Consider the following 18,307-nt stretch of genomic DNA (forward strand, 5'->3'; position numbering starts at 1 on the left):
CTAGATACAATTAACTTTGATAGGTCTTTGTATAAAGGAATGCTGCGAGAGATCAAATATACAGTACACAAAACGTGACAATCAAGCATTTGTTTGTTGATGTTTACATATTAAACTAAACCTAAATTGTTAATTAGAATAGTCGGTCTTAATCTGCACTCCCCATAAATTATTTTATACTACATAAGCACTGTGCACTCCTATGTTTGCTCAGGCAAGATTTAACCAAAAACCCATTCGAGCATTTTAAAGAATCAATACAAAAAGTGTATGAACCCGTCTTGGCAGATGTGATGCGAAGACAACTCAGAAAATACAAACAAGACGAGGGAGAAACACAATATTCAAAGAGTTAACAGATACTGAGTTGAATTTAGATACATTCCTGTGCAATGTGATGAAATTTTACAACTTCTCGCAGTTACATAACCTGCAGCTAAATGTCTACTCAGCTTTTATCGAAACACCCACTCAAACAGACAATTGCAGTCCCATCACTTTGCCGCTGGTATTCTTTTTGTGTGTGTGTGTGTGTGTGTGTGTGTGTGTGTGTGTGTGTGTGTGTGTGTGTGTGCGCGCTGGAAGAGGTATTGATTTGCTAATGTGCTGTGGTCTGCAATGCGAGTACTACTGCAGCGCTCGCTGTCACTTGATCTGATCTAGCTGCCCACCAGACACCTCAGCTTCTCTAAAATCACTTTACAGACATGAGCCTCAACTGAATTCAATTATCAGTGCAGTCGTGTTTCTGAGTTCTGCTGCAAACTCTGCAAACACAAATTAATCACCCAATACAAATAAGAGATTTTACTAAAGGAATAGCATGACATTTTTGACAATAAAACACCATTCAATTGTTTAATTTGGACACAAACAGAAATTAAAAAAATATCTTTGTGCTTTTATGGGGAATCATGTGCTATTTTGTTTCCCCAAGTTAACAGTATTTATGCTAAGATAAGCTTTCTTTTGGTGCATACTAGCTTGAAAGTTGAAAATGAACTTCTTAAGATTTTTAGGAAAATTATAAGGAATATCTGCAATTTCACAACAAAGCAAACTCCTTCTGAGGAAGATTGTATGATCACCATCGTAAGCTTGATCAGCTACTAGATGGACCTTGTGGTGAGATTGTTTTGTCATATTTCTATGGTCAAAAATTACATTTCGATCACAAAATTTAGTTTAATTTATGATCAAATTGCTGTGGAAAAAGGTGTCACAATTTTGAAATACTTATATATTTAAAAAAAATATTATCCATGTTTTAAAAAACTAATTTTATACCTTTGATCACATTATTTATTTTAGCCATCACATCTTTATGGTGTAAAATTCATTCTGTTGATATAATGAATTTTACACAACAAAATAGGTAAGTAATCAAATGTGTGAAGGATTTTTAAACTTTCTGGTGTGCAAGAACTTTGTGAACTATTTTATGTTTCATGAGCTAACGTGTTCTACAAAATAAAACAAAAAGTCATACATTTCTGGCGAAGTTGGCCTAATACTGAACTCAAAAAAGAAAATGTTATTGGTAGTCAAAAGAAATGTGTGATTCTTATAATACACAGCACACTATGTTCAAAAGACCCTCTATTAAAGCATATTCTTAATGCCAGAATGTCTTTTATTTTGAAATTTTAACTGTGTCATGTTGCTGCAGTCAATTTGTCACAAATGACATGTTTGTTACTGCTGACGTGAGGACTGAATCAGCTCTCATGAAGCTTTAATGAGGCCGTTGTTCATTTTCAAATTGTACTGTAGAACACAATGTGATAGATGTTATCTCCTGGCAATGAAAAGCTTTAGCAGGAAGGGAAAAAAAGGAACAAGCAACACAAATCTTAACTTGCTTTCTGTGACATTTATTTCATGCATGGATGCTTCTGCTGTCAAACTTTCATCGAGCACCAGAGCTGAAATGTTGGGGCAGGAATAACTGTCACAGGAAATGTGAGACTACTTCTTCTACTTCTAAAGCCTGATGGAGAGTTTCGACAAGTGTGTGTGTGTGTGTGTGTGTGTGTTTGTGTCTACAAGTGAAATAAAACACAAAACTGTTCATAATCATATTCTAATCAAACTGGAGCCTACTTGAGTGACAGCTCGGTGGTTCCAATTCTTCCCATCACGTCGCATGCATGCATACAGGCAGAAGAAGGAGGGGGGCATGCAAACACAACGGATGAAGAAAAAAAAACGGAGCACAAGTAAGAGAGAAGACACTTGATCAGTGGTAAGCGATGAATAAACACATGACAAAATCAATATTCAATAAAGGCTTCAAATGAAAAGAAACATCTGTGGAGTGTTTGTGAAGCATGTGCAGTATGACCAAAGCATGCATTGAAAGCTTAAAAATGAACTTTGTCTGATTCTTGCAGCAACATGAAGTGTTTTTGTTTGCTGTTTTGGGTTATCAGTCATTAGAAGCTGACACGACACAATGACTATGAGGTTCAGTCAGTCTCGAGGTGACATACGGTGCTTTAAGATTGCTAAGAACAACTTTGACAGCCGCTCCTCATTAATGATCTCGCCCTCCCTATCCGGAAACCTGTTGGGGAAAACAGCCATCAAAGTTATTCATGTCAGTCGTTAAGGTCTGTAGCAGCAGCAGCAAGATGTTTCGGCTCCCGGTTTAATAACACGGCCGATTGTTTACCCGCTCTCATTTACCCCTGCCATGGATTGCCTCAAAGCAATTTGGAGCAAATTGGAGTCGCTGAGTTGTTGCAGAGACACACTGGAAGATGATCCTGGAGGTGGATGGTCATCTGTCATGTTGGTTCACAGCCAAAGTGTCCATAACCTTATTATAGGCTAAATGTACACTTGAATCCCACAGAAAAACAAAAGCAAAGGTAAGAAGCTGCAACTAACAATCCGTTTTAATACTGATTCTTTTTTATATTACTTGATTACCATTAAGTCTTTAAAGTGTACAAGGCGATGCTGGCCAGTTTGTATAAAACTGAGAAAAGCAATAAATTGTTTCACCTTTGGAAATCTTTGAGAACCATTAGGTCAGGGGTAAGCAACCTGCGGCTCCAAAGCCACATGTGGCTCTTAAGGCCATCTGCAGTGGCTCCCTGTGGCTGTGACAAAAAAATGATACGTAATGTAATGGTTATTTCTTTACATTTTAGTTTTCATTCATCATTGGCTTTATAAAAAATGTGTAGCCTCTATACAACATTAAAAAAATGTTTTGACATTTTAGTGAACTAAAATGTGCATCATAGCTCAAGAAAGTCTACAGCCCAATGCCTCAAACTCTACATTTTGCCGACTTCAAGTCTAGTTTTGATGTTTTTTCGGTGTACAGCCTCTCATTTGCACTTGGATCCTGGCTGCATCCTGACAAAATCATATTATTAAATGCTAATTATGACCTATTAGTAATGTTGGTAGGCTAATTTAGGTTTAGTAGGCCATTTTATCTCCATTGTAAGGCTCAAAATAAGGTTTGTGGCTCCATTCAGACATTTTTTCTCTTTTTTTGGCCAACAATGGCTCTTTTATCAGTAAAGGTTGCCGACCCCTGCATTAGATATTTGCAGAGGTGGAATGTAACTAAGTACATTTACTCAAGTACTGTACTTAAGTGCAATTTTGAGGTATTTGTGCTTTACTTGAGTATTTCCACATAACTTTATACTTGTACTTCAGTACATTTTAGAAGCAAATATTGTACTTTTAACTCCACTACATTTAGCTGCTAGCTTTAGTTACTTGTTTATGAATTATACATCAAAAAAGAATATTAGGTAGTTTTGAATGCAGGACTTTAACTTGTAGTGGAGTAATTTCACAGTGTGGTATAAGTACTTTTACTGAAGTAAGGGATCTGAATACTTCTTCCACCACTGGGTGTTTGGCATTTTGGCTTGACAAATTACTTGGAATGGTTCATATTTTTTTAAGTTGGGTTGTATGAAGTACTTATCTACTGTCAGTATGATACCTACAGTTGATAAGCTGTTGGCACCCTCCCAGTTTTTGAACACTTTATATTGCCACACCATAGGAAACTACAGCCAGATATGCCCTTTTTTAAAAGTCACAAGACTCAAAAACAGTAAATTTACATCACAGAACACAGGGGTTGCTAATCAACTGCCTGTGCCTCCTCTCTGCTGGGCTGTTGGTCTTTGTGTGCTCTGTATGTGTGTCTTTATATGAGTGGCAAAAATGTCATACTATTCAACCAATGTGCACGCCAAGATATGCAGTAATGCACCGACAAAGGCAGGAGAAGAGACACTACTAGCAGGATGTAAACAATGCAGGTTTCAAACAGTTAAGAAAATCAACTTGCAAATATTTTATGGGGAAGGAAATGAATTCACCTCCAGGACACACACAATGTGTTTTGGTGAGTAACATTGACTCTAAATAAAACTTTTCTTGTCTACAAGAAAACTCCACTGGGCACCTTCAGATCAATATATGATTTGCTTAACAGAATTATAATAAAAATAATTTCCCTGAGCTTCAACTGACATCTCAGATTGTTTGATTTGTTCAACCAACTATCCAAAACGCAAAAATATTCAGTTTACTATCAAACAAGACACCAGCGAACATTCACACCTGTGAGGCTTTTTATACTTAATTACAAACAATTAATTAATTATCTTAATTCTCGCTAATTAATCAACTACTTTTCTAATTTCAGACAGAACCTGCTATTATAATGAAGTTTCCCAAAAGCATCAGTAGCAACAAACACAAGCTATATAGACAATACTTGTAATGAAAAATCATCCTTTTTGTTTTGTTTTTCTTGAATAAACTAAAAAGATCAAATAACACCGGCCTTATCTTTTGAATCACAAAAGCTTGTTGTTTTTCTGTCCGGCTCCGGCCCCTTCGAGTTGTCAGCATTTAGGATGCTGAAGCGTTGAAAGACTAGAAAGGGACCAAAATGCTGGACCTGCAAAAACAAACTCGGTGCTTGCGGCCCTCCAACAAGCCTCCTTTTTTCTTTTCTTTTTTTTTAAAGCACAGCATTTCATATCAGCTTGTACTGTGTGTGTTTGCCACCACAGAGCCCCTGAGAGCCGACATACACTGTGCTGCTGGCTGTGTGACGCACCACGCCGCTTAATGCTTTCACAGCATTTTACACAGTCACAATAACACACACACACATCATGAGACACGGGACATATACGCACACACAAACACACACAATGATGAATTATTACAATGAGAACCGGCAAGTACGAGACCCTGAGGCTCCATTTAATCAATGTGTGTGTGTGTGTGTGTGTGTGTGGGGACATTTTTGGACCTGATTCACAAGCTGTGGTTGCACCATAAAATAAATTTTAATGAGATGCAGCTAGAGATATAACAGCATATCAGCTGATAGATTACATCTGCAACACATGCAATATTTTAACATGTAAACACCCTGTAAACATGTAAAGTGTGGGCAATGTTATGGCATCTAAATGAAAAATAAACAGCCTGTGTCTTCCACTTTGTACAAGAAAACTGAGATTCTGTAAACGTTCAAACACCAACATACTGTCAATTTATTCAAATATATACGTCCATGGTAAAACGGTCATTTATCCAGTTAAAAGTGCCCGTCTGGTAACACAACATGCCTCAGTTTTAATCACAGCACATGATCTGGGGCCTTTTGTCAGCTGTCATTAGGTGTTAATGGTTTTTGGGCATCAGTGACACAGCAGAGTGCCGAAGAGCGCCTCAGTTTAATAATGTAACGCGCCTTCCCCAATTAAAATGTGCCAATTATCTCAAGATCCTGTGATAGCTCTCCAGCAAACACTTCTCATTATGGTTGAACATTTATGAATTCACAAACAAGCATATTATTATGTTGCTCCTTCCAACCTCGTTTTTTTTTTTGACTGTCACTATACAGAACAACAACAACCAGCAAACAGAGTCTGATTGTCACTGTCATGTCATTATTAAATCTGGTTGAGTGCCTGCGTGGAAACTTAATAACCTGTCAATCACCTCTAGCATTTTTAACTCTTTCCCAACTTAGTGGCAAAAAGCTGAGCTAAAAATAAAACTTTTCCAATTGGTTAGCATTATGAGAAATCTATTTTTGTCATTGTAAAAAGTAGCCACTATTTGCTTTTGACATCATGCAGCCAATTATTTTGTTCATTTGTTGCATTTCCAGCTTTTCCTCAGCCCAATACCCGGAATGAGGCGGGTCTCACTCTTCAAAACGCCCCTATTTTGAATATGAGCCGTCCTGAGTGGTCTTTTGACTTTTTAGGGACTTTTTTTTGGCCCTGTCGAAGAGCAGGGCTGTTTTTCTCCCCTGAAAAAAGCCTGGTTGCTGATTGGATAGAACGATAAGCAGGATGTGACATAGTACTCGACGCCACAACAACACACGCCATTTGTAAAAGCCTGCGAAGCAGTTTTGACAACTTTGCAACTTTGTTGCTATATTTAGCGACTTTTCACCCCCTTAGCGACTTTTTTTATTTTTTAAATCCAGCGACTTATTCTGGTATCATTGGAGACTTTTGGAGACTTGCGGGGATCCGGCGGCTTGTTAAGAAGAGGAAGAACGAAGTGGAGACACGCAGAGTGAGCGGACATTTGAGAGTACGTGGCCTGAGACTTTCCCAGTGGCCACTCTTCCCCCTAAAGGAAACACGGCTATTGAGTCAAAAGTCATGGCCCTGACTGGTTCAAACAGTTTAATTTACATTTCTAAAAGTTTAAAAATACGAGGGTAAGTTCATTTAAGAGGTCACAAGCCTGACAACACCACATCCACCGCAGATATCAGATTAAAATTACAATCTTTGGCAGTCAATCAGTACGTTGATGCAGGTTATTAAGTTTCGACCATTAGTTTTGCTTTGCTGGTCTATAATCGTCCTGTCGAGGGTGTACCCCGCCTCTCGCCCAATGACAGCTGGGATCGGCTCCAGCCCCCGCGACCCGATTGCGGATAAGCGGTTAATGGTAATGAATGAATGAATGAATGGTCTATAATCTGATTTATCAGCATACACCTCCTCTACCCGAGTTTGTAATATAATACACAGTGGTGGAAAGTATAACATAAATAAAACACATTTGCTCATTCTTTGTGCAATATATCTTGAAACATTTATCTCTGAATAAGTTGTATATGACTTGATTAACTGTAATATGAAAAACAAAAAAAAATATTATTCCACAATCCACTGACATAAAATTTACACTGATATATGACAAACAAAACTTTCCAAAGTTAGAACCAGGCAATTTTTGGCCTCTTTGTTCAACAAACGGCTTAAATGACTGATTAAAATAATTGATTATTTTTGTGTGGGATGCACTAATAGATTCATTGACAAGTTGTTTCAGCTCCTTATCAATAAATCTGCTTAAAATGTCAGAAAATGTTCAGTCATTGTTATCGAGGAAAAAATGTTCAATAATCGTGGTATTGACTTGAGGTCATATTGCCATACCCCATAGACAAGAAAAAAAGAAAAATCGTCACTTCTGAGAAGCTGGAACCAGCAAGAAAAGCTTGAAAAAAGACTAGTAAGAGCAAAACGCACTCACCTCATCTACATTCTCAAAGGCGTTGATGACGTCGTACGGCAGGCAGGACAGGAGGTCAATCACAAACCAGGTCTTCAGGTAGTTCATCCGGATCAGCTTGGGGTCTGAGATGACCTCGCCGGCGGGTCCGACAAACGTGGTGTGGAAGTTTAAAACGATGTCCACCAGGAAGATGACGTCCACAATGCTGTCCACCACTAGCCACGTCACGTTGTTCTGCTTGGTCTTGAAGGAGACGTTGTAGGGCACCATGATGGCTGTGTAGAAGGTGAGGATGAGGATGACCCAGTCCCACGTGGTCTTGAAGAGGCAGTAGTGCAGGATGATGTGAGGGGGGGTTTTGGGGGTCTCTTGTTTGTACTGAGGTAGGATATCTGAGCCGAGCTGCAGTACCTGACGAAAAAACAGCGAGTCAGGTAAACACAGGAACACAGCAGGAGGCCAAAAATATTGTAGCTTAAATTATGTCGTCCTGACTGTGTCCAAAGCTCACCTGCTCATAAGAAGTGCTGTGCAAGTCTAAGAAGTTGACCTGATCTCAAAATCTCCCAATTTCTCAGTGTCCAAAGTTTGTTTTCTAGCATACAGTTCTTATTTTTACTGGATGAAATCAAAAATAAAAGTCACATGCATCGTCCGTACCTCAGCTAAGCGGGAGTGCTTGTGGACATTCTCTCCTTTGTGAACTGTGGGCTGCAGCTGCTGCAACACTCCTCTACTGCTGGTTAGAGCTCGAGTCAGCCGGGCAAACTTCCCCCAGCCTGAAGATGATAAACACATAACAGTATGCACACATACATAAACACACACTGTATATCTTTAACATCATGGTCTTCAATGTGGACTGGACATTTCCTGGGGCTGTTATAGAGTTTGTAGGAGTTGTGAAAGGACTCACAGAATCAGGGTTTGAAAAAACAGATTGAAATTTAAGACAGGGGATAATAGTCAGACTGCTGTTGGGTTGTTTGAGATCTTAAGATTTTTCTTAATTTTCGCAGCTTAGTAGGAATATTGGGCCTCACGTAAGAACATATTCGTCTTCTTATATTAACTTTCTCTTACTAATTTATAATCATTATAGGATTTTTAAACTTCAAAATTGCTTTAAAGTAACGGAACATACAATCCATTAATAGAAAACTGCACAAGACTCCTACAACAGGTCTGGACCATTCATTAATTGTGTTTTGAGCCTTTGACGAAAATGTGTCATGTTCTCCTAAATCACAAAAAAAACCCACTTTAGAACTAATATGTTCATACGAGTGCTTGAAGCCCATTGTCTTTTCGAAAAAAGGACAAAAACTGGAATTTTTTGTGCATGTAAATGTAGTCAGTGAGGATAGGGACAGGCCTCACTCTGTACTCCGGCAGCACAAACTCATGCTTGCTATTGTTGCCTGCAGGCCATGCCCCATGTAAGAAAGAGAGCTTTACAAATGTAACAGCCTTTAAAGCAGAGCTCTACCTGTTGACGCTGAACTATAATCTCAATTTCACAATAACTCCACATCCTGTTTTTGTCACTATGGCTTGTTTGTAGCTGAACTAATTCATGTTCTATTTTGGCTGTCCTCAGCAGTTACACAGTCCAATAAGTCATTTTTTTGTGTGTGTTGTTTGCTGATAACCATCGTGATGGGGTGCGTATTTGACTGAGTGGGTGTTTACCAGAGCAGAAGCACAATGTACAGGGTCGGATGGTGATCGCTGGCAGACTAATGTAATCTCTGCCTCTCTCACTTCATAACTTCTGCATTAAAAGTTTTAGATCATGCATGTCTGCTACACAATGTGGGCCGTTTGAAGTATGGGTGTAAATGCATTTCTTCCATTTTAATCACTCTTAGAATTGGCTTTGACTGGCAGCATCAGAGAAACAACCTTTTTGACTGAGGGTAAACAAATGAAATGTGTTGACTCTAACCTTTGGAAGAATCGTCTTCAATGGGCTGTTTAAAGGCCGTGATGTCACTGAATGTACAGAGAAACAGCACCACTTTCTCTTGTTCATTTCGTATAGGAGCGATCTTCACAAAAAACCAAACAGGCGTCCCTGAAAGTATAAAAGAACAACACACATATATTTAGCTGCATCATCTGCTTATTTTTAGAGGAAATGACACCACGTGCACATAGAGCAGAGATCTTGATTGCATACTGTAAACTGAAATGTTCTGGACTTTCAAAACTTTCCATGTTTCCCTGCAACACCTGCATGCAGAGAGAGAGAGAGAGAGTGCACCTGCAAGTGGAAAACAAACACATTTTTTTTCTGGGGAAGGTTTCTCTGGTCTGGCTCTCAACCAATTAGCACATTTCTACAGAGGTAGAAATGTTCTGGGCTTCCTTTGAACTTGACTGTGTTTTATAGGAGCTCTGAATACATTTGCATGACAAGGTGGAAGTGGAAACTTCACATTTTTCTCTTTTTCCTCACATATGGCGTTGTTACTTACTGTTCTTCTTGTACATCAGTATTTCAAACGAGTTCATCTCATAATTCTCGAATGTTAGTCGCACTTTTTCCGTCGTGTCCTTGTCCGTGAGCTCCCCGTACATGAAGCTGGAAGACACAAAGGGAAATAACAATTTGAATATTTATTAGGCAGCGGCACATTGGACAAGCATGCTCGTGCATTTGCACTGGAGCGTGCCGATGAAGGCTCGAATGTGTGAATATCTTAATGCGTTAGGGCGCCAAGTATTACAATGCAGTACTTGTTTTGTTGTCTGATTTCTTTGACAGGACCTTTTTTAAGCTATGCTTTTTTTCTTAATTAACTGTATATTTTCGAACCAAAACAACTAAATGATGTGTAATTTATCACCTAAACTGTGCAGACCAGTAACTGAGTGCTATTGAGAAACGTACACTGCAGAATTAGGCTTCATTAAATATAGAGTAGAAGCAGATTAAAATACATTGAAGTGTATCTTAAAAGCATAAAAAAGATAAATGCAGCCTGTTGTCTAATTGGCCAAATGCAAAGTACCTCTCCAAAACAAATTAAACCTGAAGACGGGTCAAGCAACCATGAGCACATTTAACCACGCTGCAGAGGCATTCATCTCACTTTGCTTGTTACTGCCACCCTCAGTAGCAGCCTGTTCCAGCATGATCTAAATATAACTCTGAGTTTGTTATGAAATAAAAAAGGAAGGCTAAATTTAATGAGACTACATCCTGACGCTGCAGAGCCTTCTCAGACTGGTGCTTGATGTAATATCACTGATGTATGTCCTCTCCCTCTGAGCCGGGAGGAATGTGACTTGCTTCAAAGAACAAAAAAAAACGACTCTTCAAATGACTTTCTGGTCATGCGTGAAAATTCCCACAGGTTTGTCACTATATGTTTACAGGATCTGGTATAGAACAAAAAAACATATGCATAATTGAGAGGACAGGGAACACAGTAAGAGCATTTCAGATGGAAAAAAACATCTTTGATCCGCACACATCTGCAGCAGAAGAGGCTCGGATATTAGACTTAAACACTCTGGGGAGATGAGCATACATTTTATCTTTGAGTCATCCTCAAAAACATCAAACATCCACACTGAATGTTTTATGGCCTCATAATCAGGCTCACGCAGATGTTTTTTGACATAAAAAAGCTAAAAAAAATACCAAGCGATTAAAGGCATAGAGGTATATTTGAAGAAAAATAAAAGGAGGCAGTAACACCCAATAAAATACTTATCACAAACCACATTAACCCCCAATTTTTATACAAACCATTTGGATGAACCTTTATCTGAAAGTTATCAATAGTCATTTTAAAACAGAGAAAGCCAATATGACGTGAGAGGAATGATTGAATTTTAAAAATATTGAAAATGAAAGAGATGTTTTGTTCTCTTTAAGTGGTAATTGCAAGTGTGTTTTTCTTTGTTTGTTTGGCCATAGTAACCATTTACTTGCAACTCCAGCTGAGACCATAAAAAAACAATATGCTGCTTCACACTCAAGTGATCTGAAGAGCGAGTCTGTTGTGTTAGCTCTTCCTCCCTGACGGACCAACCACAGCTGGGTGATGGAGAACGGTCACTTGTGATTGTTTTACCTGAAAATAGGCTCAGTCATTTATGTTACCATATTCGGTGACTTAACAGACATTTGTCTAAATAAAAATATTTGAGATCATTACTTTAAAGTGGTTTATACAGCTGTAGGAATCTTTGAGCTAAATGCTAACGTCAGTATTGGCAGCTGAGTGTATTAAGAATTTGATTAGAAAGCCAAGGCATTGAACAAAATCTTATTTTTTTTATTTGCTAGATTGAAAGTTAGGGATATGAAAAGTATTTCCACTCATCCTCTGGTAAAAGGGGGAGGCTCATATCAATCACAGCAAATCTCTTTTTTAAGGCGAGGAATTACTAACTTACGGAGTGGAAAATGAACCAGAGGGAAATCAACATTGCTTATGATATAATTAAAGCATATTTTGAGTATTTGGCTTATCTTATCGTTCTTGTAGAAGTGTATTACTTGCACTGCATGGGGACATGGTGAAATCAAGAACATGAACAAAGGAAGAAGAAAAAAACTAATAAAAAGACGTCAATCTAAGATTTCAGCCATTTGCTTTTGGATATTTGACACATTTTAAAGAAAATACTAGGAAGTTATTTATCAGGACAGAAATGGTAAATGTATAATAAGAATGACCAATTTGTCAAATTGGTTATCAAGCAAATATTGACAATATCTGCTCCTATCTGTACCCATTCAATTTATTATAGTGGTTGTTTATTTAGTTTTTTGTTCAGTTTACTGCGAACCAAACTAGCTGTTAAACTAACTGTATGAAGCCATGTGGCGCTGATATAACAATTAAATGATGCAAATTTACTGTTAAACAAGTCACCATTTGCTTACTTTTTCTCATATGTTTTCATCTTTACTAGATTAATTACTGTGTTGCTATGGAAGAGCAATGTTAACCTTTCACTCCTGTTCATTATGTTTCACAATACCTTTGGGTCTGTTATTTATAAAATATTATTGCTTTCTGATTGTTATCATGGTCATTGAATTTGTAGTCAGTTTCATAGTTGCTTCCAGAGCATAGTTTCATTGACCAGAATTGATATCAATATTTTAACATATAATACCAACTGCATTTAATCTATTTACATGTAGATGTAGATGTAAAATAGAAATACTTTATATTTGATTCCCAAGAAGATTTGACATCCGTTTTACTTCCTCTTGCAAACACACGACTTTCACTCCATCTAGCAACCCCAAAAATAAACCTTAAACAAATCGTCAAACACTCTGTTCAATATTTGTATTGGCAAGTGTTCTGAAGCTTATGCTCAGGGACCCGAGGGTCTAAATCAGTAATAGCCGCATTGCTGGCTGTGACAAATGCCATCTCCCACAACAGAAGAAATCTCCCACGGTTTTCAAATCTGGCAGCACCAACTGTTTCCATGTGATCCTATTAATATAATGCTCACTGGCATGCTTATTACCAGCACAATAAATAAAACAGGTCCAGAAATTATAGTCACTTGAGTAGGTATACAACTCATTTTAAGAGTTCCTTTTACTCCGCTATGTGAACAGTTTTGGAGAGAGCACCCCAGGGAAACACTGGCCACAGTTTCGCTGTTGGAGTCAGCGATGTGGAAACAGTTTCAGTTGTTACAATCGAATTACATCACAGATTTGTGTCTATCAGTACCCAGTTGTATAAAAGCACTTAGGCTAAGGTCTGCCTTACATTTTCATCTAAGAATGCCCTAGAACAAAAAGCTTATAAAGCATCTTTTTTTATTTCACATGGGCTGCAAACATGGCTCTCCTGGTTGGGAGTTCTGTGTTTAAGATACCCATCATCCTGATCTTCTTCACTTTTATACAATATCACTTCCTCTTTTGCTCCTAGAATAAATACTATGGCCACTCACTAAACGTTGGCGCCAAACAATAAATACAGTTTAATAAAGCAGTCCAACAGCCTTATAAACTTACGAGAATGTGGAGCCCTTTGAACACATATCCATGAGGCTGATAACCACTAATTAAGCCCATTCAATCGTGTGATAACATTCGAACCGGGTGTCTTAACAACTGACTGATCCAATGACATTACTGCAGCTGTTGCCCCTAACCAGAGGTTAATCTTACTGCTAATTAATAGGGGATTATGGAAAAACAATGCTAATTAATAGGGGATTATGGAATCAAATTTGAAAACAATGCAATGTGCAATGGTGGCATGTGGGGAGCATTTGCAGCGATGTTTCCGTTTCTCTTAAAATAAGCCAAGATGTTCCACAGAGAGTTCAAGAGCATAAACACAAGCACAAACACTGGCACACAGTATATACCTGCACCTGATTACATTATCCTCAAATAAATCCCTCTACCAATTACCTCAAAATAAAGATGCTCTGCCTGGTGGTAGGGCGTGTAAATACAAATACAAATATTTGAACATGGCTTCAGTCGAAGAACAATCTTTTTTTTTCCTCTGATAAAACCATGTCAAACCACTGCAGACCTTTCATAGCACTGCAGCCACAGCTATAGAATGTCTATATGATCTAAAGGTCTAATTGAGAACTATTTACTGCAGGCTCTTGTGACATTTTGGGGGAAAAACCTTTAAGAAAGTCTCTCTGCTTCTGACTGCAGCAACAGCATGATTATTTTTGCTTTGGCAGCCAATATGAAGCTCATCCAGATTAACAAGATAGCTGTAGTCATAACAAGTTCTTGTAGTGTCACTGGCTAATCTTGTACTTGTCTCTACAGAAAAAAAAAATCATTCAAAATGTGACAGGTGGAGTTAAACAAAAATGCTGTGTTTGATACGTACTCTCATTATGTTTCTGTGTGAATTTATTTATGGAACAACGTTTTTTTTTGATAGCTCAAGACACACAGATCTTCTTGCCTACCTGCAGGTGCTGCTTTTCTGCATCACCTCTGCTCTGTGGTACCCCGACAACTTGCAGAAACCGTCATTGCTGTAGACGATGGGCCAGTCTACTATCTGAGCATTCCCCAGGACGAAGTTGGTGTCTGTTTGAAAGTAAACAGGGAAGGAGGACAGGTAAACTTGGAAGGCCTACAGTATTTTCTGCAAAACAAACAATATACAACGATTAAAACAATAGTTTGGGTTGGGAAAAGGTTGAGACTGATTACATTTGATGTAAATCAAAAGCATTATCAAGTAGTGCAAAGAACTCACTTGAAAAGCATGTAATTGTTTGTAGACTACTGAATAGACTCAATTCAACGATGAGATGATGGAGGTTATCCCCTCAACATGACCCCAAAACTTGGAGGATGATTTAACTTCTCTTCATGCTATCTGTGTTTTTTTAAACAAATTTCTTGCTTAAAAATGTGCTTATGTCTCATCTTTAAAAAGGCTGCCTAACCCTGATTTTAAGAGCAAACAAACTTTAAAGGTTTTCATTAATGTCCATGAAGGTCTACGGCCCATTACACACTCTGCACAGGGCACAAACACACATTATTTGTTTATGTGGAAAACATCCGAATATCTGCTTCCTTTGATTTATTATCAGGAGTTGCTCATTAGTAGTTCTTTTTAAAGAACCTTTTGTGTTCTATTTTTATGTACTGCTTATGTAGAGAATGTAACAGGGTTATTTTGCTGTTTTAGAGGTGTTTGTCATTAAATGGTCCAATAGTTACTGTTTATCATGATGGCAAGTATGCTGTACAAATATTATCTGTTGTCATCATTTTTTAAATGCCATGGAGAAAAAAAGTACATTAATTCTCACATGGCATATTTTGCATATTCAAATGTTAGCAAAGCCTCCAAGCAAAACTTACTCACGGTCAAAATGTTAAAAAACCGAAGCAATCATTGAGTTGCATGTACATTTTTAATGGCCTGTTTTGCTTCTGTCCTATTTTTAAACCTCAGGGATTTTATAATTAACATTCACGTACCGTTGCTCAGTGTCATTACTTAAACTCCAAGTGGTCCTCATGTCATTATACATGAAATTAAAGGAGGTCTTTTATTCATTTTAACAGCTGGCTTTTGTTGACTAAAGATGATTGAAACAAACATGCAAATGATTGTGTTGTGTAGTATTTGCCACAGGAAAATATGCTTAATTTAGGGTGTCAAACAAATGGCTACAAAGAGAATTTTGTTTTTTTAATATTTGACAAAGTCTTTTTTATAAGGCGTACATTACCATTACAGAGCTGATTATGAGTGTGATGAACATGAAACAGTTTGGCCTTTGATTTGTTAGAAAAGAAATAAGTGTCATACTTCAAAACCCAACAAGTCCTCCAACCCATCCTCATGTTTGGCTTAATATAAGTATATAAGTTTGTTGTTACTTAACTTACATACATAAGTTAAATGATGTTATGTATGTGACCCAAGTGAGGTACATTAGACAAGTTAACTTATGTACATATGTTAAAAACCAAATGCTGACACGAACAGTGGTCTCCTGGGTCAAAGTCGTGTGTTTATTTGTATAAGGTCACTTCTTAAAAATAAATGCAAAAATGGATCTTGAAAAACTGCTTGTACAAACAACTTATGGGGACATTTTTGGGGGGAAGACAGTCTGAAAAAAACACCATCATTTCCTTAATGACAATTATGCGACTTCATTAAGAAATTAGAGTAGTAGTTAATTCCTTACTTTGCACATCTGTATGTTGCCATTTTAACATTTTATATGAAACAAAAATCTATGTTTAAATCAATGTGCATAGACTTAGTTTTGGATATAGATAATACAAACTATGGTTTGTTTTCATTGTTTTGATTTTTCAGGATTATTTTTGACTTTTTAAAAATGGTGAAAACAATCTTAAATCTGTGCACATAATTTTGTCAAAAGGGAAAAAAGAAGCAGATGTAATGGTTTTAAATGGGATTGGAGAATTTACGAAAAGTGGGGATAAAACTAAGAAAAAAAATCTGTATGACAAATCTCGAAGCAAACCACCCTGTTATGAACACACACGCCACATATGAACACACCAACATAAAACTTCTTTGATCACATCATTAAAACACATTGAAATGACAACTAAAAAGCACAATAACACTGACAGAATATGATGCACGAGACGTTCCATGCCAACGTGTTATTTTACAGTGATTAGATGGACGTTCATCTTGCAAGTAAATAAAGTCCAAAAAGCACTTTTATTATTGTTATTATTATTACTATTATTGGCCCTTGATTTGCTGTGTTGCAGCAAATTTTCACAAACAGTTTTAACAATCTCCACATGTCTAATTAGCTAAGAGCTTTGTAAATTAACAGCATTTGGTATAGAACATTTTGTGGTACATTACAAATAGATAGATACTGTAAAGAAAACATAAGCAGCACACCACACTAAACTTCATAGTACCTGTCTGTCTATGTGACAGTGTCCAAACTGAAATGATTGAAAAGGAAAAAAGGTTAACAGATTACAGTGAGAAACATCTGTTAAGTGTCAGACAAAAAATAATGGGACGCGTCAACCAAAAAAGTGAGACAACACAACTGTGAATCAGCAATCCTCACTGTATTGCTCTTACCTGATGCTACAAACGTGACAGTGCAGCTAATTTGTAAAGAGCTATTAACTATTATAATTAAGATAACTATCATATGAAATAATTAAATATATTACTGTGTACTTGTGATTTTATGACATATTAGCAAACAGTTGCTTTCCTGCCAACATATCCAGCACACTTTATAAAGCTGCAGCATTCATTTGGATACATGTTTATGGTTATCAGATTAGATTTACAGGAAAATTACTGTATACTTGCGCTAATTTAAGATGTATTCATTATTATTTTGCCCACTAAAGGAGCAAAGAAACTCAGAAACTATAGATATTTCACAGCTAGCATAGTTAGCCACAATCTTTGCAGCTAACTTGTTAGCACACAGTTGCATTTTTACCAACACATCCAGCTCCCTTTATGCACCTCAGCATTCATTTAGAGTCATGTTTCTTACCATCTGATGCATTGCAGAAATATTACTATATACTTAAAGCTGCATTCATTATCTTTTGGCACTGGAGGAGCAGAGAAACTCAGAAAGTAGCTGATACACAGTTAGCCTTTTTTTTTTTTTGCGGCTAACTCATTAGCAAACAGTTGCTTGCTTTCCAACACATCTTGCACACTTTATGCAACTGAGCATCATGTTTTTTGCCATAAGATAAATTAAAATCCTATATTCACTCTACTTCTACGTTTTCTTCTGGTCTCTGCCAACGTTTTAGAGAAATATTCTCTAAATATTTCTCTAGCTCTTTCGCTACCAATATATTTAGCTTTCTTCAGATAACGTTAGTTGCAAACTTGCTTTTTCTGCCATTATCTCAAAGTTCACAGTTCTTATAATATTTATTCATGCATCTTTTTTTCCAACTTGTGTAGCTGTCCAAACCACACGTTAGCTGCTCTCTTACTGACTAGATGGTGAACACAGTGGATCATTTATTAGCTAGAACAACTGAATGTGTAAATTAATAACTATTTGCCAAAATGTTTGCCATGTTTACTTAAAACTTGATTATGTGTGTTGAGTGTTTTCCACTGCCTCCAAAGTGGCCAAGAAAATGATTTATTGCAGGTTTAGAGACTTTAAATGAGCCCTTTTAAAATATGCAGCTGTGTCACAGAACTGCTGACACTAACAATGCACAACTGTAACTAAAAGTATGCTTTTCTCACTA

The 18,307-nt window shown here is 37.3% G+C and overlaps 1 protein-coding gene across 1 annotated transcript in view; it reads right to left on the reverse strand.

The window, feature by feature from the left end:
* The window catches only part of kcnh1a (potassium voltage-gated channel, subfamily H (eag-related), member 1a), a 44,807-nt gene that overhangs the window by 22,615 nt on the left and 3,885 nt on the right, over positions 1 to 18,307 (reverse strand). The window contains exons 3-7 of the mRNA XM_059358915.1: positions 14,500 to 14,623; positions 10,038 to 10,144; positions 9,506 to 9,634; positions 8,218 to 8,336; positions 7,576 to 7,968 (exon numbers count right to left, since the gene is read on the reverse strand). Coding sequence (XP_059214898.1) covers positions 7,576 to 7,968; positions 8,218 to 8,336; positions 9,506 to 9,634; positions 10,038 to 10,144; positions 14,500 to 14,623 — 872 coding nt within the window. The remainder of the gene's footprint in view (positions 1 to 7,575; positions 7,969 to 8,217; positions 8,337 to 9,505; positions 9,635 to 10,037; positions 10,145 to 14,499; positions 14,624 to 18,307) is intronic.

This window comes from Centropristis striata, chromosome 20 (assembly GCF_030273125.1).
Source record: "Centropristis striata isolate RG_2023a ecotype Rhode Island chromosome 20, C.striata_1.0, whole genome shotgun sequence".
NCBI lineage: Eukaryota > Metazoa > Chordata > Actinopteri > Perciformes > Serranidae > Centropristis > Centropristis striata.